Source organism: Panthera uncia (assembly GCF_023721935.1).
Source record: "Panthera uncia isolate 11264 chromosome B3 unlocalized genomic scaffold, Puncia_PCG_1.0 HiC_scaffold_1, whole genome shotgun sequence".
Classification (NCBI taxonomy): domain Eukaryota; kingdom Metazoa; phylum Chordata; class Mammalia; order Carnivora; family Felidae; genus Panthera; species Panthera uncia.
In genome coordinates, this window is record NW_026057582.1 from 39,550,038 (window position 1) to 39,575,616 (window position 25,579).

At 34.9% G+C, this 25,579-nt stretch overlaps 1 protein-coding gene across 8 annotated transcripts in view; it reads right to left on the reverse strand.

The window, feature by feature from the left end:
• Positions 1–25,579, reverse strand: part of LRRC9 (leucine rich repeat containing 9) — a 141,077-nt gene that overhangs the window by 53,227 nt on the left and 62,271 nt on the right. For 6 of the 8 annotated variants that reach the window (XM_049611502.1, XM_049611498.1, XM_049611499.1 and 3 more), the window contains 6 exons: positions 23,845–23,967; positions 22,036–22,151; positions 18,185–18,397; positions 11,009–11,128; positions 2,932–3,123; positions 1,695–1,820 (listed from right to left, as the gene is read on the reverse strand). In XM_049611502.1, coding sequence (XP_049467459.1) covers positions 1,695–1,820; positions 2,932–3,123; positions 11,009–11,128; positions 18,185–18,397; positions 22,036–22,151; positions 23,845–23,967 — 890 coding nt within the window. The remainder of the gene's footprint in view (positions 1–1,694; positions 1,821–2,931; positions 3,124–11,008; positions 11,129–18,184; positions 18,398–22,035; positions 22,152–23,844; positions 23,968–25,579) is intronic. The other 2 variants (XM_049611501.1, XM_049611503.1) reach the window with 2 other exon arrangements.

A 25,579-nucleotide genomic window follows, 5' to 3' on the forward strand; every position in this document is an offset into this window, starting at 1 on the left:
CTTGACTCTTGCTGCATACATGCAAGAGTTTCTTTGGAATATACACAACTTGCTAGGTAATAGGGTTAACTATATATTCAGCCTTACTAGATAATGCCAAATTGTTTTCCAGAGTGGTTATACCAATTGTAACTTTTAGTTCAAATTTTTGCTAAAACTTGATAGTGTCAGGCTTTAAAACTTTTGCCAATTGGTGGCTGTAAATTGTTATCTCATGCAGTTTTAATGTTCATTTCCTTGAATACTAATGTGATGGAGCATCTTTTCCTATTATTTGGCTGCTCTGATTTCCTCTCCAGCACCTTTTGCCTACTTTTCTGTTTGATTGGCAGTCTTTTTCCTGGTATATTCAGGATATGCAAATAGCATCTTTTGTTAGTTAGACATGTTGCATATTTCTTTTCCCAGTATGTAGCTTGTTTTTCCACTTTCTTTATGGTGTGCCCTTTAAGGAACAGTTGAATTAATTTTAAAGTAGACAAATCCAGTCTTTTATATTTATGCTCTTGGTTTCTTGTGTAATGAATTCTTCCCTCATTCAAGGACATAATGATAATCTCTGCTCTTTGCTTTTTAAAAAAATTTTTTTAATGTTTTTTATTTATTTTTGAGTCAGAGAGAGACAGAGCATGAACAGGGGAGGGGCAGAGAGAGAGGGAGACACAGAATCCGAAGCAGGCTCCAGGCTCTGAGCTGTCAGCACAGAGCCCGATGCGGGGCTCAAACTCACGAACCGTGAGATCATGACCTGAGCCGAAGTCAGATGCTTAACTGACTGAGCCACCCAGGCGCCCCTCTGCTCTTTGCTTTTAAAACATTTTTGATTTTGACTTTTACAGTTAAGTCTTAACGCACTTGTCCCAGTGCCTTTTATTGACTAGCTTCCTTGGTTTGTAAAGGCAGTTCTATAATTTATCAAGTTTCCATGTATGTATGGTTCTATATTTGGTCTTTATATTCTGTGCTATTGGTCTGTCCCAACTCTACATTGTCTTAAAGGATTTTAGTAAGTTTTGATTTCTGGTAGGATAAATCCCCAAGTCTTCTTCAGGAGTTAATTATATTTTTTTATCAACAAAAAAGTTTCTTCCCTTCATTTTGAGTGGATCCAAAATTAAACATTACATTAAGGAATTAATATTCAAATGCCTCACAAGAAGTACACAGCTAGAGAACTAGGGTAAAGATGTTTAGGACTGCAGCTATTTTGTCCAGAGTACAGCATTCTTAATCTGGATAATATGGGCATTTCCTGCCCCCTGCCCAAGTTCATTAATTATGTTATGTTTTGTTTTGTTTTGTTTCAGCCAGTAATGTCAATACTAAATAGGTAATTCACTAAATGCTTTATCAAGGCCTCTAAGCTTACTTTGTCCACAGAAAGTTGCTTGTTTTCATGTAGGCTCTAGAAAGGACTCTGGTGAGTTTTCAAGTTGACTAGGAAAAAATACAATTACCCAGGAGGCATTTTGGGGGTAGTGTGCAGGGATGAGAATCCATACAACCAGTTGGTATTTAAATAAGATACATTTAAACAGGAAAAAAAGTTCAAGTGATATGGTTGTTACATATTGATTGTTTTTTTTTATTAGCATGCTAAAAGAAGACACAAAATCTTAAAAACAAGCAAGGTATGGAATATATAACTTGTATATTCTAAACAGCACAAAAAATATTAAACAGTGAAACCCAACCTGAGTAATCTTTGTTCCAGTAATAAATTTCATTGCTGCTATTGTTTCTTCTTCAGAAACGAGGAGTCCATCTAAATGAGTGAGAGCCTTTAATCTGCCAATAACACTCAGCCTTAATGTGGCTGGCTTGGGAGAAATAAGAAAAGGTTAATTTTTACAAAATATTACATATGTTATGGCATGGAAAGGAGTGTGCTTCTTCTTTCCTTCCCTTGTAATTCAAAATCATGCATCTCCCACTGTCTTACATATATCTAAAAATAAGGGCCTAACTTAGTTCTTCAGTAGCTGAAATTAAATTCTGTTTAAAAACTAATCTGTTTTGTTTGAAGCCAGATGACTTCTGGCTATAAGCTGTTGAAAAGTGTGGTGAAAAGTGCTCAGAGCACAATGGCAGTGAACTCCTGTTCTTCTAGATCAGCAGTTAGTCAGCTCCGTGTGCAAGTCTCTATAGATCTTTAGCCCTTGGCATCTAGTTTGGCAACGGGAAGATAGCTGTACACATTCTGTGTCTGCTTTGGCAAAAGAAAAATACCCTTCAATTTTCCCGAGCAAAAAAGAAATAGAACAACATAAACATAGTAACTTGGCCAATTTAACAGAACCAATCATTAGCCTCTTTTTAAAATATTGAACCCAGTCTTATATTCATTTTTGAAAAGCAAGGAAAGGAGGATTCTTGAAATTATTGGCTTGGGGCTTATTTTAAATCCTTGGAGATACCCTTAAATATAATCATTGAATACTGAAATTTCTTAGCATGAATCTCTGTATTTTTGTGATGAGAAAAAAATAGTGTTTAATCAAATTTCCTTTTATAGCAGAAAATAAGCCTCTATAATGCAGGTTTATCAGGGGAAGTAACAAATGTATTCCCTCCCTTAATAGTCTGTTTCTCTCACTGTATTCTATTATTCTTGGTCCCATGCTTCATTACAATAGGTTCTAGTACACTGAACTGTATAATCCCTCCCAAAGTTTGCAAATAGCAATGGTATCTAACACTCTTAAAGCCACCATACTCTCAAACTATTAGAGCTTATCAAAAAAAGCTTTCCTTATAGTAACATTTAATTCATTTGATCACTACACTAAATTCAACTTATAAAATACTTAAAGGAATTCTAGTAAAACAAAGATAGTTTTCCCATTTCTGGCTACTGCTGAATAGTACCAAGAAAATGGCTTAGAAATAAAAATGATTCTTTGCTTTTTTATAAATACATCTCCTGCGTACCTTTTGCCATGGATTATGCCTAATATCAAGACTAAGAAGGCTTGCGGTGTGTTTGCATAACATATTTATTTCATCACCAGACTTTTTCAGTTGATTCCAGCTCAAGTCTAGGTGCTTGAGTTTCATCAGACCTCTGAATCCCTCCAGCGTTATCACATGGTTATGGCTTGCATCCAAATATTCAAGGTTATACTGCAACACATACAAATAGAAGTGGTGCACAGTTTCTATTTACAGAGTTCTTGTCTCTATGATTCACTAAGTATTTCCATGCTTTTTGGTAATTCTTACAGAAAACCTACACAGTAGATACATTGCATTATGGTATCAACATATGTATTCTCCCAAAGAGCTACAGGTCTTTTATTTTTAGCCCTCAATTCTCACTTCACCCTTCTAAGGTAGAGAGGCAGGTATTTGTTTTCCTAGGAAAGAAACTGAAGAGTAACTGACAAGATAATTTATCCCCCCAAAACAAGGAATTTCACTTTTACTTTCTGGGCTGCTGGTTTATACCATTGAACCCATGGCCTGGTTAAAAAAGATTCACCTTCAGAGGTAGAAATTTCAGCTCAGGTCATGATCTCACAGTTTGTGAATTTGAGCCTCGCATCAGCTCCACCCTCGGCGTGGAGACTGCTTGGGACTCTCTCTTGCTCCCTCTTTCTCTGCCCCTCCCTTGCTCTCTCTCTCTCTCTCTCTCAAAATAAATAAATAAGCTTAAAAAGAAAAAAAGAGCCACTGAAAACATTGTTTCAATTATATGCACACATAGTCTTACACAAAACATTGTATTACATAGAAATTTGTATCCCTTTCACATTCATGCATCATTAAATATTCTTTAAAATGGTTTTGGATAATATTCCAATATTGTACTGATTGTATAATATTCCAATAAGTGAATAATTAGGATTATTTTAAACATATTACTACGAACATTTATGTGGCTTCTAATTGTTGACAACACTACCACAGACATCCATGATCATGAGACTTTAACTGAGACTCTCATGTTTTTTCAGAAGAGATTTTTAAAAATGTGATTCTTAGTTTGGATTTCTATATTGTTAAAATTTTTGATAAATACTGCTAAATAATATTCAAGGATGTTTGTACCAATTTTTTCTTCCAACAGTAGAATATGAGAGTGTTCATTTTCTTAAATACCCACCAATTCATCTGCCTTATTTTAATTTACATTGCTTATGACTGGTGAAGCTGAACATCTTTCCATGTGTTTTGTATGAGCCATTTTTAAATTTTGTTTTTGTTTCTTGTGTCTTGTCTTTAGCCATTTATCTATTCAGGTATTAATCTAGTTATTTGTAAGAAGTCTTTAAGACTTCAATTTGTTACTTCTATTTGTTGCAAATAAAATTTTCTTTTAAGGTGTATACTAATTCAGACTTAGAACAAAGAAGAGATTAAGAACTTTAAGAAGATATTTTGTAACATATTTTTAAAAATAAAAAGTAATATTACTATGGATTAAAAATGAACTTGATTTCCTTAAGGACATAAAGTCCTTAGACTTAGAACAGTCTTTCTGGCTTTATAAAGATTTACTACATGGCCTGTCTTTTCCCAGTTTTCATCATAAAGTGGTAAAAACTTGTCCCAAATTCTGGCACTTACATGCAGACTAGCATTTGGGAACCATGCATCATAAAAAGATAACTGTCTTCTTTCCTTGAAAAGGGGGATAGGATCTTCATTTTTGTAATCCCAAGATATAAAACAGATATTAAGTATTTTCAGTTTTGTAGCAGAGTTTTTGGTCTTAATAGTTCTTGTGCTTCAGTTTAAATCCTTAAATCACAGTATAGCACAGCCAATTTACAAAGATTAAAACCCACAACACCTCCTTTAACTATTCTTAGGGATAATGGTTCATTCTCTAAATATAAATTAGCTCTCTCTAGACATCAAGAACACTTTAACAATAAGTTTTTCATTGGAAGAGATAAGACAGAAGTATTATTTCAATAAAAAATTAGGCACATAATCTAGATTAAGATTGCAAAGAGCCATATATATAGATTATATATATATATATATAATCTATATATAAACTAATATAAAATCTATCTATCTATCTATCTATATATATAAAATCTATCTATCTATCTATATATATAATCTATATATATATATATATATATATATATATATATATATATATATTTGTCTTTCCCCGGCCTACTCTGACTATGGTGGAGCTATTTTCAGAGAAACAAATCTGTTCTTATTGTTTTCTTTCAGATACTCTTTTCCTGATAGTTCAGGTGAGCGAATGACAAACATGCAGCCTAGGACTTTTTAATTTATTGTATGGATGTCTTGTTTAGACTTTTAAAAACGCTATAAAAACCATAGAGTATATATATGTTTTCATCATTAACGAAGCCAAGTCTTCCATTATATAAACAGTGTTAGGTTGGGTATTTTCATTTACAAGGCAAGGCCAGGATGATGAACACTTAAGAATAATATATTTATTTTCTGCAACCTAGTAGAAGCAACTTGTAGCATGCAAGGCAGGTATGGAAACTCTCTATGTTAGAGACATGCCTAAGGAAAATTAGAGTAAAAATGAGATATCTCCAAGGTAAATTTAAAAAAACCTAGAAGACAGAAGAATGAATGTGAGGGGTGCCTGGGTGGCTCAGTCAGTTGAGCGTCTGACTTCGGCTCAGGTCATGATCTTGCAGTATGTGAGTTCGAGCCCCGCGTTGGGCTCTGTGCTGAGAGCTTAGAGACTGGAGCCTGTTTCGGATTCTGTGTCTCCCTCTCTCTGCCCCTCCCTCACTTATGCTTTGCCTCTCTCAAGAATAAATAAACATTAAAAAAAATTAAAATAATTCAAAGAATGAAGGTGAGTGATTAAACTAGATCATAACCTTTTGTAATGCCAAGATAAACATAATTCATATTAAACACACATACAAAACTCATTACTGGAGAATAAAGAGGTGGAGGCAGCATAAGTTTTCAATCTCTCTGAATCCCCACACAAAAACAGAATAAATAAATAAACCCAAATTCCATGGACAACGTTTATAACAAAGTTACATGACAAGGTAGCCCAATAAGACCCCAAAGAAGCCGTAGGGATAAACCACCAACAACCACAAGCCCTACGGGGTATCCATGCCTATATGAGAGGAAGCAGGAACCATCAGGCAGCATCTGATGGACCTGAGAACAAGACAGACCCCAAAAGGCTGCCAATGTTTACTGGAAAGTATGGGAGCCAACCTGAGTACAACTGGGAGAAGTTCTGCCTTCTTCATTACTGAGTGCATGCATGGGACCCACAGGAGAAAGGTCTGAAGCAGCTGGGGCAGTCCAGCACTTATGGATCTTAAAACTCCCCTAGAAGGCCCCCTTCTAGAACAAAATCCTTCTCAAAGAAGAAACTCAAAAATTAAACAGGATAAAGACAAAAAACACAAATAAACGATAAAGTTCAGAGCAAAGTGGAGGAAGAGAGTAGAGTCGGGAAATGTCAGAAAGTAAGCGCTATAATTTTTTTTAAAGCAAAAATAAACAACAGAGGAGGGAGATCTGTGAAGGTAGGAAAGCTTTCCCTAACTCCACTTCGTTTTAGAAGTTAAGAAAAAATAATTTCATTAAAAAATGAGCAGCAGAAAAGTATTGAGATAAAATCCCAAAGTTAGGAGAGCAGGAAGGAGAGGGAGAGGGGTGGGGGTGCAGAAAGGAGAGAGAGACATTGCTGTTGGCAATAAAAGAACACCAGAAAGATATGCTCAGAACTTATCATGACTATTAACTTACTATTTTAAAACAAGCAAAAAGATGTTAAGAATGATACAAGATAAAAAATAACAATATAAATATGGATTAGAAAAACTCAGTAGTAAGGTGAAAGAACCCATAAAATAATTTGAAATAAAAGAAAAACATTTCAGAACAAATAGTCAAACACAAAAGCAAGTAAAACAATAGGTAATGCTTTAAGAGAAACAGAAGGTAAAAAAAAATTGTAAAATCAAACCGACTTAAAATTTTAAATTAAGAAATAAAAAGGACACAAGAGAAAGTGACAAATAGTGAAGATAGGTAAAGATTCAACATGTGGATAATGTGCATCCCTGAAGAAGAAGAAAACTGAAGCAAGGAAGCAAAAAAAGAGGCTTAAAACTTTCAATTTAAAAAAAGGAAAGAAAAAATGATTTTAATCTGTATTTTGGAAGAGCATACTGTGAAGCTGAAATACTGGCCCAGCGACCAATACCAAGACATATTCTAGTAAAATTACTAAACTTAAAAAAAAAAAAAAAAAAAAAAAAAACTTAAAAAGTTCTTTGGCCATCCAGAAGAAAAAAGCATGTGACTTATGAGGGAAAAATTGTACACTGTCATCAGACTTTTCTACAGTAACAGTTTATGTCAGAAGAAACAAGTAACATTTAAGATGCCCAAGGAAATAAATTGTGAGCCAAGGATTTTATATCTAGCAAAACTGCCTTGCATGTGTAGAGGATATAGAAAAACTATTATCTACATGCAGTAGTGGAAGGGATATTGTCCCCATAAGCCCTTCCTGAGGAATCTATAATAGAATATTTTTCAGACCATCAAAATGTTTAGAGAGATACCAACCTAAGGACTAGTGACAAGAATTACATATACAGTTACCAAACAACTAAAAGGGAGAGTGTACAAAGTGCAAGGCTACATGTTCTGACAAAGTATATACAGAATGATCATTTTGATTCATTTTTAAAATGAATAATGGAAAGAACATATACAAAATAAAAAAATCTTTCCAGTAATCATATTGATGAGAGTATCAGGGCTGTTATTCTGAGACTGTTGTGTGTGTAATAAGGGATAAAACAATGAGCAGTTATTAAATAGTCCACTGCTATCAATTTGTACCCTTGAAACTGAGGATTATTGATTGGTGTGAGAGAAAGAAAGATATTGATGTAAGTAACAGAGAAGAGGTTAAGCTAAAAGATTTTCAGTATTGAATCTGAATTGGAAATACCAATATAAATACATGAGGTTAGTTTTAGTTATACATACATATATAGTCACACACACACACACACACACACACACCTTCCCCATAATAAGTTCTGTCCAATGGAAAGACCTAGAAACAATGACCAACCCAGACTGTGGTCCTGAAATACCACTTTTCTCTAAAAGAAACTAGGGCTCCTTGAAGAAATGGCTGATCCCATGTCTACAAAAGAAAATACAGAAAATGGACATGGAACATCTTTTATGCCAGGTAGCAAAGAAGCTATCAGAGACCACTATGGTCATGGTAAAAGAAGCTAACTTTAAGATGATTCCATTGGTTAAGATGATAAAATTTGAGCTTCAATCATGATAATAATTGAATGGATGGACTCTCATCAAATGTGTTTAAGACCCTGCATTCCTAATGATATTAAAACAAAAAAGGAATTGCTTGTCTTTGGGAGATCACAAAGAACCATTCGTTATCTTCAAAATTGGTAAATAAAGGCAAATAAACACCTATTCTGCATTTTCTACATGAGTGGTACCACTGGGTAACCAAATCACAGAAAAGGGGAAATGTCTTTACGTAAAAATAGTCTAACTAATAAATGAAAAAGAAATGATAGAAAAATATTGCCATTTTGTAATCGCTGATGAGTTAATGGATATAGACATTAATAATGCTACCAGCATGAGAAAAGTGAGTCAACCACACACGATCTGATTCTTACAGTCTTACCAGAGGAATGGAACCTGAGTCTGATCCAATTTCTGGATTTAGTTGCCAAATTGCAGAAAATACTGAGGGTGGGGGCTGTGTAGGATTGTATCATAAGCAAATCAGCAGGGTCCAAATTGTGGGACACTCTTGGGATTGGAAGGTCAAAGCATTTCTACAGATAAACTATGGGGAGTGAAAGGGGAAAGAAGGAATTATAAGAGAAACCTATAAATTAAAAGAGACTTAAATGATTTTTAGAATGGCAAAACCAAACTATTGTACTAGGTAGGGATGCACATTTGGGTGATGAAACTATGGGGGAAAATGCAGGGAGAGGATTACTGGAGAGGTCAAGATAATGATTTCTTGAAGGGATGGGGCATATATAGAAGGGGCTTATGTTGTAGTTTACAACGTTCTATTCCTTGACCTGGGCGCTAGTTACAAGCACATTCACCTTATAATAATTTACTAAGCCATGTGCTTGAAGTACATAGTTTTCTGTATCTGTTTTTTTAAATTATTATTTATTTTGAGAGAGAGAGAGAGAGAGCAGGTATGTGGAGGAGAGACAGAGAGAGAGGGAGAAAAACAATCCCAAGCATACTCCACACTGTCAGCATGGAGCCCGATGCAGGGCTCAAACCCATGAACCATGAGATCATGACCTGAGCTGAAATCAAGAGTCGGATGCTTAACCAACCAAGCCACCCACGCACCCCTGTATCTGTTTTATTTTACAATAAAAAGGTGAAAAAAATACACACAGATTATTTCCTCCTTCTGATCACCCCTAACATTCCTGTAGTCATTTTTCAAGACATAGTTATATATCAGATACTTGATGTATCTGATCTATCTAGATCTATCTATCTACCTTTCCTAATCTTAAAATTTGAAAACACCACTTAGGCATATTTGTCCAGTTCTCTTACCTGTAAAATGTCCACAGTAATATTAATCTAATAAGTAGGCTGTGAAGCTATGATGTTGAAAGAAAATTTTCCGTCTAAGGAGAACAACAAAACTGTACTACAAAATACATGCTGAGAAGCTGGCTAAGCTCACTCACTATCTAAGTGCCTTGCATGACTTAAGAGTTTACTCATCAAATTTTGTGCCTAAGCAAAATAATTATGGCTGTCATAACCTCTGGAACCATTGGCAAATCATCAGAAAAAAAGTTAAATAAAACATGCCAACCATTTACATATAGTCTTGGGACCTCTATTAAACTACCTTCTTTTTTTCTTAATGTTTATTTTTGAGAGAGAGAGAGACAGAGAGGAAACGTGAGGTGGGGAGGGGCAGAGAGACAGGGAGACAGAATCTGAAGCAGGCTCCAGGCTTCAAGCTGTCAGCACAGAGTCTGATGCGGGGCTCAAACTCAAGAGCCCCGAGACCATGACCTGAGCCTAAGTCGGATGCTTAACCGACTGAGCCACGCAAGCACCCCAAACTGTCTTCTTTACTTAGCTGTATATCGAACCCAAACTATCAGGGATTCTATTACAAAGGACCTCGGCTTACCAAAAGAAACAAGGAAGGGGGCTTAATACTAAAACTTAAGGTCAGTTAGCAAAGTAACAGTTCTGACCAGAGTGGGAGAAGCAGCAACGCAAGGGCTTTGATATGGTTGAAAGCAGCAGGTAGGGAATGAAGAGCTGAGGATGATGATATATTCTGAAACGGTATGTCAGTGACCTGGGACCCATGGAAACAGGGGATGCTGGGTTGGAGTTCTGGAGCCACATATGTAATTATTTTTGTTATATGATACATAACAAAGAAAACAAAAGCCAGATAAGATGCTTAGCTATGGGTACATGTGCATTACTGTATTTGTCCTATTATCTGTGAGAGGGCGAACACAAGTTCAACAAGGTCCGTGCGGGTGACATTCAGGTAGAAAGAACAAGGCAGAAGGAAAAGAGAAATAACAACATGAACAATGAACAAATGGGAAGAATTGACAGCCTTCAATATGAAGTAGTAAACTAGAGAATGAAGAAATAAGGACTCAGGAGCAGAAAAATAAGAATGAGAAAACAATGGAAATGACCATTTCCAAAAGACATTTTAAAAACAAATCTGGGATAGTTTTAATAAATTTATTTTCAAGTAGCTAGAAATCAGATATGACCACAGGCGTATAATTGGTTTTCCAAATGGAATCTGAATCCAAGACCTATTTTAGACAAAGTAACATATCATAATGTATGTATGTTTGTTCCCAATTTGAGCTGTATAATCCTGAATATTGTATATTTGAGGTCATAATTACAAAAATAATTTATCTATTAAATTAATAATTTTATTTTACTTAAATAGTTTCAAAAGGACAGTTCTTACCAAGTGGTATACATCATCTAAACAGGTAAATTCATTAAAGCTGATACTAAGTTTTCGAAGTCCTGTTAACTTGGAGAGATCTCTCAATTTACTCAAGCTGTTTCCATGTAGATTCAGACTCTGAAATAAATTGAAATATAAATAAAAAATAAGACAGATTACATTCTATATCATAGTTTTTTAACATTGAAAGAGAGCCAATAAGAAATATATCTAATGTATGATTTTAAAAGTATAGTTTATAATAGCATCACTGGGCCCTGTTCTTGATTAATTTGATTTTCCACTTGAGTCTAAAAAAAATTTCTTTTTGAAAGAGAGCAAGAGCGTATGTGTGCACAAGTGGGGGGAGGGGTAGAGGGAGAGGGAGAGAGAGACTCTTAAGTAGGCTCCATGCCCAGCACGGAGCCCAACTCAGGGCTCAATCTCACGACTATGAAATCACGACCTGAGCTGAAATCAAGAAGAGTCAGACACTTAACTGACTTAAAAATTCTTTTTAGAAAATAGCTAAATACATTGTTAAGACATTTATTAAGGCACATCTATCTCTTATGCTAGCCAGTGAACGATATAGGCCCTAAAGACTTTGGGTATTGGCTAGGATACCTCATAAGAGAGAAGATGGCAAGGATGCACCTTGATTGGACAAAACTGTATGAAGGCACAGGACTAAGGAAGAAAGGCTGAGGATGCTAAAGTAGGAGGACAGACACTCAAAGAAGGAGGTAGGAAAGTGTTTCCATATCAGAATTTGGCGTAGACTTTTCCTGTCCATTTGATCCCGGGCTAAACAAAAATGAGTGTATTACAGTTTTTTTTTTAATATTTAGAGGATACCCTGATGTCTATATATTTTTCCGTCTTTACACTACACCATCGTGAGAGGTATCAAGTGAAGATTATGTTTATGCATAGTCTACAGAATAAGCAGTGGCACAGGAAAAATGTTTTAATATAATTTAATATAAAAATGTTTTCATATAATTAAAAATGTTTTAATATCCACAACAAATTGGTATTATGATAAAATCAAGCATCTACTTCCCAACTCTCTTCACTCACCACCACCATCTTATGCCCTATTATACTGTGGATATAACCAAATTCTTGGCAGGGAGAAACATCTACATGTCAAATAGTTGTCAAAATTTAGTTAAAATTGTTAAGAAGGGTCAATTTATGCAGAGTAGTTTATTCTACAGGTCACATTTTGGTATCTACAGATACCTTACACTTAACATGTCCAAACTGAATTCATCATTTTCCATACATATCTGCCTGGTAGTCTATTTTTTCAATCCTGATTAAGAGTTTGACTGTCTATCCAACAGTTATTGTTGACCACCCCGTTTTCCTCTTTTCCATATGCATTTGATTCTAGAAATGTTTCTCAAACCAACCATTCCATACCAATACTACTAAAAGTGTTTTAGTTCAGACTATTATTGTCCTTTGGACTACTACAATAGTATCCACTGGCTATTCATACCATCAGTCTGTCTTTAGTTAAATCTAACCACAAATTGCCAAAGTTAGGGTCTTTACAAACACAGGGCCTGTTCCTTAAAGATATACTAAAATATTAAAATTTGCCTTTGCAAATTTGTATTTGTATACATATCTGTCTCCTCTGCTAAAATGATGTCCTTGAGATAGGGAAGATAACTCATTTTGAACCCCCAATGCTTAACTCATTGCCTAAAACATAGCAAATGCTCAGTAAATGCTAGATGAATAAATCGGTGCAAAAGCCAGACATACAAGCCAAACATACAACTAATAACTATATTCTTTTTTATTCAGGTATAATTAGCATACAGTGTTATATTAGTTTCAGGTGTATAAGATAGGGATTCACCAATTTATACATTTCTCAGTGCTCATCGCAATGAGTGTACTCTTAATCCCCTTCACCTATTTCACTCATTCCCTCCCATCTCCCACCTTTATTTCTATATATTTTATTTATTTTTAGGTGTCCTAAAAAACTCAATCTAGAGGGGAAGACTGAAAAGAAAATAAGAGGTGTGTGTGTGTGTGTACCCTTGGTTTCTTTTATAGTAATGGCACAAAGGAAGGAGAATAAAGGGTGTGATGTCTAAACATTCTTGTTGTAGTAGCCATTATTTTTACTAGAAGCCCTAGAAGGTTTTCCTGGCTTTTAGGCAGTATATGCAAATTTAGGATGAGACGTTCTTTCATTCTTATGTTATGGGTATTGATCAAATTAAGGCAGTCAGGTGGAGGTCACAAGCAAGCCAGGTATTCTGAAGTCTTATTCTCCTCCTCACTGTTTTTTATCTTACAAACCAAAGATAATTAAAGAAGGCCTACCTTTTTTTTTAAACTATTGCTGTTTTTTTTTTTAAACGTTTATTTAATCCCTTTAAATCTATAGAAATGTATGTTGTGGAAGCTCAATCCAATCAAACTCATGCATTTAAGCTTTTCATTACTAAAGCTTTATTATAAAAAATTTATTACTCAAATATGAACTCTTTACCTTATAGGGCAGAAACAATAATTTCTCCACGTCAACTCAAAGAATGTTCTTATAATCGCTATACTGCACATTTATGATGCAGATGGTGGTACTGCCATCATGTCATGAAGCTTTCCTTCCTCCCTAATAATAACTGGTTAAGGTCAAACTTAATCTCCTAGACTTGAAGATTTGGTGGATGGTGACAACATAGTTGGACCAAAGCAACCCCTTGAAAAAAGATGTTTTCTAAATATTTTCAGAAGCAGACTCAAAACTATTGACCACACTTCTTATTTTCAAAAATATTTTGGGGGCCCCTGAGTGGCTCAGTCAATTAAGCATCTGACTCTTGATTTCAGCTCAGGTCATGATCTCATGGTTCATGGGATTGATCCCTGCATCGGGCACTGCACTGACATCACTGAGCCTGCTTGGGATTCTCTCTCCCCTGCAACTCTCTGCCCCTGCACTATTCACTCACTCTTTGTCTCTGTCTCTGTCTCTGTCTCTCTCTCTCTCTCAGTCAAAAATAAAGTAAATAGGGGTTCCTGGGTGACTCAGTCTGTTAAATGTCTGACTTTGGCTTAGGTCATGATCTCACAGTTTGTAGGTTTGAGCCCCATGGCAGGCTCTGTGCTGACAGCTGGAGCCTAGAGCCTGCTTTGGATTCTGTGTCTCCCTCTCTCTCTCTCTCTCTGCCCCTCCCCTGCTAGTGTTCTGTCTCTCTCTGTCTCTCAAAAATAAATAAACATTAAGATAAAAAATAAAATAAAGCAACATTAAAAATTTTTTAAACATTTTTTCATTCTCTTTTTGTTTTATGTAGTCACTTGAAAAAAATTGTCTTCATAAACAAGTGATCTAGAAATGTCACATTGGAACAATGTAATTGACTTTCAAGATAAAAATAATTTCTGAATATTTATCTGTATCTCAGCTTTCAGGGCACACATAGAAAGATAATGTCATGTGAGAATAACTTGTCTTCTCAAGTATCAATCAGATACTTGTCTTCTCAGTGTATCAGATATTAATTTGTTTGCTACTTCTGCAGTTCAAGCAAACCCACTTTGTAAGAACCATTTGCTGTAAAGATATTGTTTTTATTTTATTTTATTTTATTTTATTTTATTTTATTTTATCTTATTTTATTTTATTTTATTTTTTAAAGTTTATTTATTTATTTTGAGATAGAGAGGGAGAACCAGCAGGGAAGGGGCAGAGAGAGTGGGGGACAGAGGATCCGAAGCAGCATCCATCCTTTCCTCAAGACACCACTATTTTCAGCTTTTAGAAAATTATCACAATATTCTTATTTTGTTAGCACAAGAAATTCTATGAACAGTTGTCAGAAAATTGTAGTAAATATACTACTATAGATTTAAAGTGTACCCCTTGGATTTGGCCCTCTTGTGCAATGCACACTGAACCATCTTATATTGCTGCCCTGGTGCTGGGGATATACATATCGAAGAATAGCCACAGCCTCAGCCACTGTGGAATTTACAGTCTTGGAAGGACACAGAGCATATAACAAAGGAATCTGATGCAGACTCAGAGGTAAGAGAAAACTTTGCTTTAGTATAGATCTAAAAGATGTGTGGGAATTAACTAGGAGAAGAGGGTCAGGGGAGAACATTCCATGCAGAGGACTAGAAAGTGCAGAGGATCTGTGTTGGATGCAAGCAGAATGCATTTAAGAAACAGAAAGGAGGCTGAGCATGGAGAACTAAAGAGAGGGTAATATTGAAAGAGTCTGGAAAGGTAGGCCAGGATCCAGGCCATTCAGAATCTTATAGGCCATATTAAGGACTTTGGTTTTACTTTTAAAACAATGGAAAATCATTTGAAGATTTCAAGGAAGAGTGGTAAGGGGTAACAAAGATATGAGCAAATTTGTATCTTGAAAAGATTGCTCTAGCTTCAACATGCAGAATAAATTGGGGGCTCAAAGTGAAAGCAGGACAAAGCCTCTATTGTACAGCTCTAGGTGGTACCCTCTAACCCCCATATTGAGTTATATTCAGTTATGAATGGCACCCAAAGAACACATTAATAGAATATAATGTGAATTGCACTTCCTGGAGTTGTGCAATGTTGAATCACAGAGTATTAGAAGGCTATGGCAATAGTCTAGGTCAGAGATAATGGTAGTTTGCATAGAATGGTAGCAGATTTGAAGTGGACAGATCTGAAAGTCAAGGTGTGGAGGTAGACTTCATATCTCAGTAGAGTTGCCTCTGTGTATAGTAAGTTGCTTCAACATAGATCAATGGAACAGAATAGAAAACCCAGAAATGGACGCACAACTATATGGTCAACTAATCTTTGACAAAGCAGGAAAGAATATCTGATGGAAAAAAGATAGTCTCAACAAATGGTGTTGGGAAAACTGGACAGCAACATGCAAAAAACTGAAACTGGACCACTTTCTTACACCATACACAAAAATAAATTCAAAATGGATGAAACACCTAAATGTGAAAATCCTAGAGGAGAACACAAGCATCAACCTCTTTGACATTGGCTATAGCAACTTCTTACTAGGCATGTCTCCAGAGGCAAGAAAACAAAAGCAAAAATGAACATTGGGACTTCATTAAGATAAAAACCTTTTGCATAGCAAAGGAAATAATCAACAGAACGAAAAAAGCAACCTTTAGAATGGGAGAAGATATTTGCAAATGATATATCTGATAAAGCATAAGTATCCAAAATCTATAAAGAATTTATAAAGTTCAACACTCAAAAACAAACAATTCAGTTAAGAAATGGGCAAAAGACATGAATAGACATTTTTCTAAAGAAGACATCCAGATGAGTAACAGACACATGAAAAAATGCTCAACATCACCCATCATCAGGGAAATACAAATCAAAAGTACAATGAGGCATCATCTCACACTTATGAGAACGGCTAAAATTAACAACTCAGAAAACAACAGATGTCGGCAAGGATGTGGACAAAGGGGAACCCTCTTACACTGTTGGTGAGAATGCAAACTGGTGCAGCCACTCTGGAAAACAGTATGGAGGCTCCTCAAAAAGATAAAAATAGAACTACCCTACAAGCCAGCAATTGCACCACTAGGTATTTACCCAAAGGATAAAAAAATATTGATTTGAAGGGACATATACATCTTGATGTTTACAGTAGCATTATTAACAATAGCCAAATTATGGAAAGAGCCCAAAACCCCTGACTGATGAATGGATAAAGAAGAGGTGGTGTGAGTGTGTGTGTGTGTATACATAATTCCATTATATATGGTGGTATATATATATTCCATTATATATCTATATATACATATTAGATTAGATATATATATATAATAGAATATCTATAGATATGGATATTCCATTATCTATCTATATATTCTATTATATATTTCTATATAATGGAATATTACTCAGCCCTCAAAAAGAATGAAATCTTGCCATTTGCAATGATGTGGTTGGAGCTAGAGTGTATTATGCTAAGCAAAATAAATCAGAGAAAGACAAATAACATGATTTCACTCATATGTGGAACTTAACAAAACAGATGAACATACAGGGAAAAAGAGAGAGAGGCAAACCATAAAACAGAGTCTTAACTATTGAGAAAAAACAGGGTTGCTGGAAGGGAGGTGAGTGGGGGGATGGGCTAAAGGGATGATGGGTATTAAGGAGGGCATTTGTTATGATGAGAACTCAGTGTTACCTGTAAGTCATGAATCACTGAACTCTACTCCTGAAACTAATATTACACTATATGTTAACTAAAAATAAATTAATTAAATAAAGTATGTCACTTCAATAGTAACTCAAATTATTAATTAATTTTGTAAAGATAAATCTCTAATATTCTATGTTGACTAATCCTGGGAACTGATTTGAAACTTAACTGTCTTAGTCATTTAAAGAAAGCTTTTTTTTTCCAGTAATAAAATCCCTTGTAAACTAGAAGGGTACCCTCTAGGCTTGTACTGTCCTGTACAGTAGCTACTAGTGACATGTGGCTTTTGAGCACTAATGTGGCTCGTGTGATTTGAGATGGGCTGCAAGTGCTGTCATCTGCAAATATACTCCACATTTCAAGGACTTAGTATGAAACTGATGAATGACTCTCCATATTGATTGCATATTGAAATGTTAATATTTTAGAAAAATTGGATTTATTAAAATTAATCTTACTTTTAATTAAGAAAACTTTCTTAACATGGCTAATAGAAAATTTTCAATTACATATATGGTTTATATTATATTACTACCAGACAACACTGATCTGATCTAGTCCACAAAGAAGGAGAGGTCAAGGTCCTTTTAATTTTGACAGCATGATGACTGGCATCACCAGATAGGTGCTTTAGTATCTTTAGACTTCTTTTTTTTTTTTTTTTTTTTTTGTTTTTTTGACTCATATTTTTTTTTTTTTTTTTGAGACAGAGAGAGACAGAGCATGAACGGGGGAGGGGCAGAGAGAGAGGGAGACACAGAATCGGAAACAGGCTCCAGGCTCCGAGCCATCAGCCCAGAGCCTGACGCGGGGCTCGAACTCACGGACCGTGAGATCGTGACCTGGCTGAAGTCGGACGCTTAACCGACTGCGCCACCCAGGCGCCCCAGTATCTTTAGACTTCTTATGGTAGATTATGATTCCAAATTCAAGGTTTCTGTCCCCAAATTTTATTCCTTATAATACTCACCACAATATGACTGTAAATGTTAGTCTTGGCAAGGGAAAGTATTGTTTTATCATCCAAATTAATAAGTTTTGGTCTGGGCTTGATCCTGGGATCCATTTTTATAACTTCATCATCAAATTGCAAATCCTGAGACAGTAATGATCCTTCTGAATTTTTTTTGCTTTCTTCTAGAATAACATTGTTGAATGAAGAAAATAAAGAGTGAGGCTTTACCTAAAAAAATTTATTAAAAATATTGAAAATTTGGTTGCTGTATTTATCACTTTGAATAAGAAATAGGCTATGTAGAAAGACTAATTAAGTTTTTTTCATTTATATGATAATATCTATCATGATTAGAATCACATTAGAAAACCAGTGAGAGTAGATTAAAATTGTGGGCTAAGAACAAATATGTTCATCCCCTCCCATTGAAAAGTCCTTGAAAACTGGCAAAAGATAATTTTTAAATATTTTTCAACAGTGGAGAGAGCGCCAACAAAAGACTAAGAATTGTGAGACACAAATCAGAGGGGACCAAACTGACAGACAAATGGGAGCAGAAATGTAACCTGTAGCCAAAACATATGTGGGAGATAAACCACTCTGAAGAACAGATCCAGAGAAATTTGATGTTCAGAGTGAACAAGTAAAATAGCAGTAGGATGCTCTAGGTAATTAGCAGGTGATTAAGTAATTATGGTAAAAACTGTGGATGAATGAGCATAAAAAACATAAACAGAAGTGGCTCTAGAAAAAAAATGGTCCATAAGAGAATTATTTTAAAATCTGGGGGAATAAAGCATCCCTAATAGAACAGGCTGCTATCGAAAAGAATTGAGTGGAGTGGCTGGTGGCTCAGTTGGTTAAGTGTCTGACTCTTGATTTCAGCTCGAGTCATGATCTCATGGTTTGTGAGTTCGAGTCCCACATTGGGCTCTGTGCTTGACAGCGTGGAACCTGCTTGGGATTCTCTCTTTCCCTCTCTCTTTCTGCCCCACCTCCACTTGTGCTGTGTCTCTATTTCTCTGTCTCAAAATAAATAAATAAACTTAAAAAAAGAGAAAGGAACATGGTAACACTTTAGAGTCAAAATAAAAATAATTAGTGAAATGAAAGTATTCACTAAATGCTCTGAGAAACCAAATGGATATGGCAGCAGATCAAATTAGCAATGATCAAATTAGCAGAGGTTAATATTGAGGAAATCTTCCAGAATAATAGAATTTTTAAATGGAGATGTAAAATATGAGAGAGAGAAAATTAAAAGAAATGGAGGATCAACTCAGAAAGTCCAGTGTTTAACCAATCAAGGTTCCAGAGGGCTGAACACAGAATGGAAGAGAGAAGATAATGGAGGAATTAAGAGAAGAAAACTTCCCGGAAGTGAAGAAAGAACTGAGTCTTCAGATCAAAAGAGCTAATGAAGTGGCAAGCAGATGGATGATGGAGCTAAGGTCTTTGCTGACATCAGTCACTGAACAGTCTCAACAGCCAGGACTGCCCACCTCTTGACTTCCTGTTATTTGAGTTAACAGTTTGTTTGGGTTTCTACTATTTGTCTGGGTCTTTGCTGAAAGCATACTTGACTGAAACAGTCTCATTCATAATAGCAACGTAAAAATATAAGTGCCTAAGTGCCCGGAATTACACTTAAAACCTGAGTAAAGAAAACTGTAGGGAGGACTTGAGTAAATGGAATAACTTATCATGTTCCTGGATGAGAAGTCCAATACTGCAGAACAGTTTGTCCCAAATTAAGGTTTAAATTCAATACAATCTCAATCAAATCCTAAATAGGATTTTATTTATTTATTTATTTATTTATTTATTTATTTATTTTAAATTTACATCCAAGTTAGTTAGCATATAGTGCAACAATGATTTCAGGGGTAGATTCCTTAATGCCCCTCACCCATCCCCTCTCCCACAACCCCTCCCGTAACCCTCTGTTTGTTCTCCATATTTAAGAGTCTCTTATGTTTTGTCCCCCTCCCTATTTTTATATTACTAAATAGGATTTTAAAATAAAACTTAACAAGCTGATTCTAACTTCTTTTTGGAAGAGAAAGTGCTCAAGAATAGCCAAGAAAAATTTTTAAAAGATGAGTGAGGGCAGGGAAAGGGAATTTACCCTGTCGCATATCAAAGTATATCATCAAAGTTGTAATAACCGAAACAATGTGGGAGGGGTCCAAGATTAGACAAAGAGATCAATGGAATAGAAGGATCTATAAATAAACCCCTTATATATGAAAATAATTTTAACAATAAAGATGGCACTTCAAAATAGAACAAAAAGATGATGCTTGGTCAAGTAGCTATCCATTTTTAAGGAAAAATTATTTGATCTTCCTCCCTCACATGACATAAAATAATTTCCAGATGTACTTAAAAAAACTTAAAGTTGTAGAACAACCTATATAATTATTGGAAGAAAATAAAGAAGATATTTATATAAGCCTTCTGTAATGAGACATAAAACCCAGAATCCATATCAGGAAATTTGGAGCGATCTGACCTCTTAAAAATTAACCAGGAAATTGCAAATTAATAATGACAAATAAGGTTTTGCTACAAATAGATTTAAAAGACAAGTGACATAAAATATTCGCAACGTATATATAAGATAAAGGATTAATATCCAGGATGCATATAAGGATTTTTCCAATCAATATAAAAAAAATAGAGTCCAATAGAAAATAGTCAAAAGATGGGGTGCCTGGGTGGCTCAGTTGGTAAACTGACCGACTTTGCCTCAGGTCATGATCTCGTGGTTCGTGAGTTCAAGCACCGCATTGGGCTGGGTGCTGACAGCTCAGAACCCGGAGCCTGTTTCAGATTCTGTGTCTCCCTCTTTCTCTGCCCTTCCCCTGCACACTCTGTCTCTCTTTCTCTCTCTCTCTCTCTCTCTCAAAAATAAAATAAACATTAAAAACATTTTAAAAGAAGAAAAGTCCAAGGATATAACAAGTGATTTATAAAACTATAAATAATCCATAGCCTATTAAAGAATCAAATATCCTTTTCTTGCCCACAGAGTGGAAAAGTAAAAGATTGATAATATCTTGTTTTGGTAAGCATGCAAAGAAACAAGCTCTGTCACATACTGTTGGAAATTTGTAAAATGGCCAAGGCTTTGTGGAATACTGGCAAAATGTATCAGAATTTAAAATGTGTATATCCTTTGACTATCCAATTGTATCAATCTATTCTACAGAGAAACTTCCATATTTGTATAAGGATGAATATATAATGATATTCACTGAAATACTTTTTAAACAGTAATAAAACTGGAAACAACCTATATGTTTCATGAACAAGAGAATAGTCAAATAAATTAGATATTACTGGATAGAATGCAGTCACCAAAAGAATAAAGTATAGACCTATATGTACTGAAGTGGAAATATGTCCAAAACATGATTAAAGGCAAAAAGAAATCACAAAATACTTAGATCTTGATTCTACTATGTAAAATGTTACATGCTGTTATATACGTAAATGCATAGAAAAAACAGTGAAAGCAAACCCATGAAGTTGTTAATAGTGGATTTCTTCATGAAAGGGAGTGGTGCTGCAGGTGAGGTGAAATCAGATTTTATGTTTATTATATATCCTTCAATATAGTTTGAAGCTTTTTCGGTGAGACTACGGCCATATATTACTCATGTAACATATGTGCATATAAAAATGTTTAGGTGTCATAATGATTTCTTTTGAAAATGAACCCTTCACAGAATAACCACTGTATGTATGTTTACGTATAAATATATAGTATAAACTTGACACTACATTATTAGACTTCTGTTAATTACTATTTCTGTTCTTTTCTTACTTAATGAATTCCAGTTTTAAAAATACATCCATACCATTGTAATATACTCAAATTCAACGATGTATTCTGGCAAAACAAGATCATGATCAAAGACAAACCACTTGCACTGCCGAATGCTGCAATCACAGTTTCTCTGTCCCATGATAGAATCTAGAGTAAAATCAATAACAAAACAAGAAAAACACTCTTCAAAATGAAACATAATATACTTTTTTCATTATTACACAGATTAATAAACAATAAATTCAGTAAGTTCCAACTATTACGTTATTGAGACTGGTTTTTTTTTTTTTTTCCTATTTTTCCACCCCTCCTAGACAGTTTAATTTTCTTTCTGCAGGTTTTTTTTTACCCTTTAATTTTTAAGTTCTTAAAGTTGAGATATAGTTTACATATAACATTGTATTTGCTTTAGGATTACAACATAATTTGATACATGTGTACATGGAAAAATAATTATCACAATAATTATAGTTAACATCCATCACCAAGGATAGTTACAATTTTTTTCTTGTGCTGAGAACTTTTAAGATTTACTCTCTTGGCAACTTTCAAATATCCAGTACAGTATTGCTAACTACAGTCATGCTGTACATTACAATCCCTAAGACTTTTTTAAATCTCAAAACTGGAAGTTTTTAACTTTTGACCATCCTCACCCATTTTGCCTCTTAGTTTATTTATTTGACTATTTAGTATGGCATAGGAAGGTGTGTATGAGTGCCATATAGACAGGGGGTGGATTGTGATGGTTGATTTTATGTGTTTACTCGTCTAGGCTATGGTGCCTAGTTGGTGAAATAGCAGTCTAGACCTTGCTACTAAAGTAGTTTTAGATGTGATTAACATTTAAATTAGTAGACTTTGAGTAAAGCGACAGTTTCTTAATTCTAGAAATTACTAGTCACCTTTTTACTACATAGACTAGTAGGGTTTAATTTTTTTCATCATGTCCTTTTCCTTTTCATACTTTGTCATTTTTCTATTCAAATATACTTTTGACAAATATATTACTCAAAAACCTTTGTTGTTAAAAGTGGGTGGGTTTGGGGTGCCTGGGTGGCTCAGATGGTTAAGTCTCTGACTCTTGATTTCGGTTCAGATCATGATCCCAGGGTCATGGGATTGAGCCCCACATTGGGCTCCACACTGTGTGTGGAGCCTGCTTAAGATTCTTCTCCCCGCCCCCCTCTTCCTCTTCCCTGCTCGGGCTTGCTCTCTGTCTCTCAAAAAAAAAGGATGGGTTTATCTTTTGAAATACATATAATATACATGAAATACATAGACTATACATGAAACATATAATATATATGTAATATATATGTATTATATCACATGTATGTATATAATATTCATATGATGTATGAAATACATACATAGTATATGTATAAAATACATGAAATTTCATATAACAGTATGCATGGATGTGTAAATATAAAAGTTTACAAGGGTGACTAGGTGGCTCAGTTGGTTAAGCACCCGACTGTTGACTTCAGCTCAGGTCATGATCCCAGGGTCCAGCCCTGTGTCAGGCTCCATGCTAAGCATGGAGTCTGCTTAAGATTCTCTCTGTCCCCCCTCCCTCTGACTCTCTCCTCTGCTCATGGTCTCTCTCTCTCTCAAAAAATAAATGTTCACAAAATTAAAAATCTATACACACACATATATAAATGTCATTGAAGCAGGGAACAGAAAAATAGTTCATTAGTAGCCAGCACTAGATTTTTTTTAGAAAAGTTTACAAACTTTATTAAGTAGAGATTAAGCTCTATACATCTGTATTAAATACAAGCATTTTGTATTCAGAAAAATTAAAGCACATTTCTCTTTACGGCAGACATACTTAGTAAATATTTTCGAGGAGCAAACACTGAATTAACCATTGGATAGTTAGCTTGATTGATGGAGTCCTGTTCACGAGCCTGAACACTCTGGCCAAGGAAAACCTTTGTAATGAGGAGGATGCCTAAATATGAATAAAACATCATTTTAACAGTAATTCATTTTAGTAATTTTCCCATATCACCTTCCTTATTAGTCCCAGACTTGACTATGTGTTCTGTAAGGGCAGAGATTCTTGCTACCTTGTTTGTCATCGTATAGCAAAAGAGAAACTCGGTAAATATTTGTTGAACAAATGAAATAATTATAAAAGAGGATTCCTGTGATTAAAGCAAAGCTTTACAGAAAAGGAATAAGGAAAGAAAATAAGCAATGTTTTTTATCAAGTGATTTGAAGTAAGAAACTTTTTGTTGTTGTTATTAACTGGGTAAAAATTCATCTCTGAATCATCAGCACCTAGCACATCACTTAGATCACGGGAGGCACTCAATACATGTCTACTAAATGGATAAACATTTCTTTTCCCTTTAGATTTCTAAGAAACCTTTAGATTCTCTCAATCCTAAGGATGTCTAGGAGTCACTGAATCCTATAATGTAACTTGTAATCACTAGACAAAACATTTAGATGACTTTTTTTACACTATACGAGTTACAGAATGCGAGTTGAAAGAACCTAACTGTTTTGGGAAACATTTCAGAAGGATCTAGAAAAACATGATGAGGTGTTTCTTAAGATGGGAATGGAAGAGCATGAGAAAAAAGAAGGAAATGGTTTTTTTTTAAAATAAGGAGTTCTTTCTATATTCAATTATCTGCTTAATTTTCTGATTATCATTAACTGAATGAAAGGCTGCAAGACACATGTAGTTTGTCATGAATAATCCTAGCAGAGCTCTAGTCTGGAACCTAGAATATCACTCTTATAGACTTAATTTAACCAAATTTCTGACTGCCCAGTCTTCAGTAGGTGTATAGTGGAGACCAAAGAATAGGTGTCCCTTACTTCCTGACCAGGTCAATTCTCCGTATTATATATTCTTTGGTAATATGCACTAATATTTCCTCTTTGTTATGAAATTGTTATGTTATGAAAATTTTAATTTTACATTTGTTTGTGTGCTTATTAATATTTGTCAATACCATAAAAGAGCAACTGTGTCTGGTTTGTAAAGACTATATCCATACTACTACCAAGTGCCTAACACATAGTAAACATTCCATAATACTGGTGGAACTGAAGCATGAACAGTGGAAGGGTGAGGCAAGAGGACCTAATGAGCTGGACTTTTCCCCAGTGTGTGGTTACAAGGGGACCTCTCCCAGAAGTGTCCTGCAAATTGGCTCATATGCTTTTATCTATCTATATATTCAAGATGCAAATAAAGTACAGATCATTGTGAATAAAGTACCAAAATTTTATCTTCTATGAGGCAATTTATAAAGAAATCTGTACACTACAGTTTGTCTTTAGCCAGTTTTAGATTTGCAACCAGGTTTTCTTGTATCTATGAAAATGATTAAGTCCTGCCTTCCCAAGTACTTGGCATGATGACTACTACATAATTGTGCCAAGTTCTCTTTTCTCTTTCCTATGAATTTGGGGTGGTGTGTGTGTGTGTGTGTGTGTGTGTGTGTGAGAGAGAGAGAGAGAGAGAGAGGCATGCATATATACTGAGTTTATTTTTAGGACACAAGTTAATGAACAAAAGTAGACAGCAAGGAACTAAGATGGT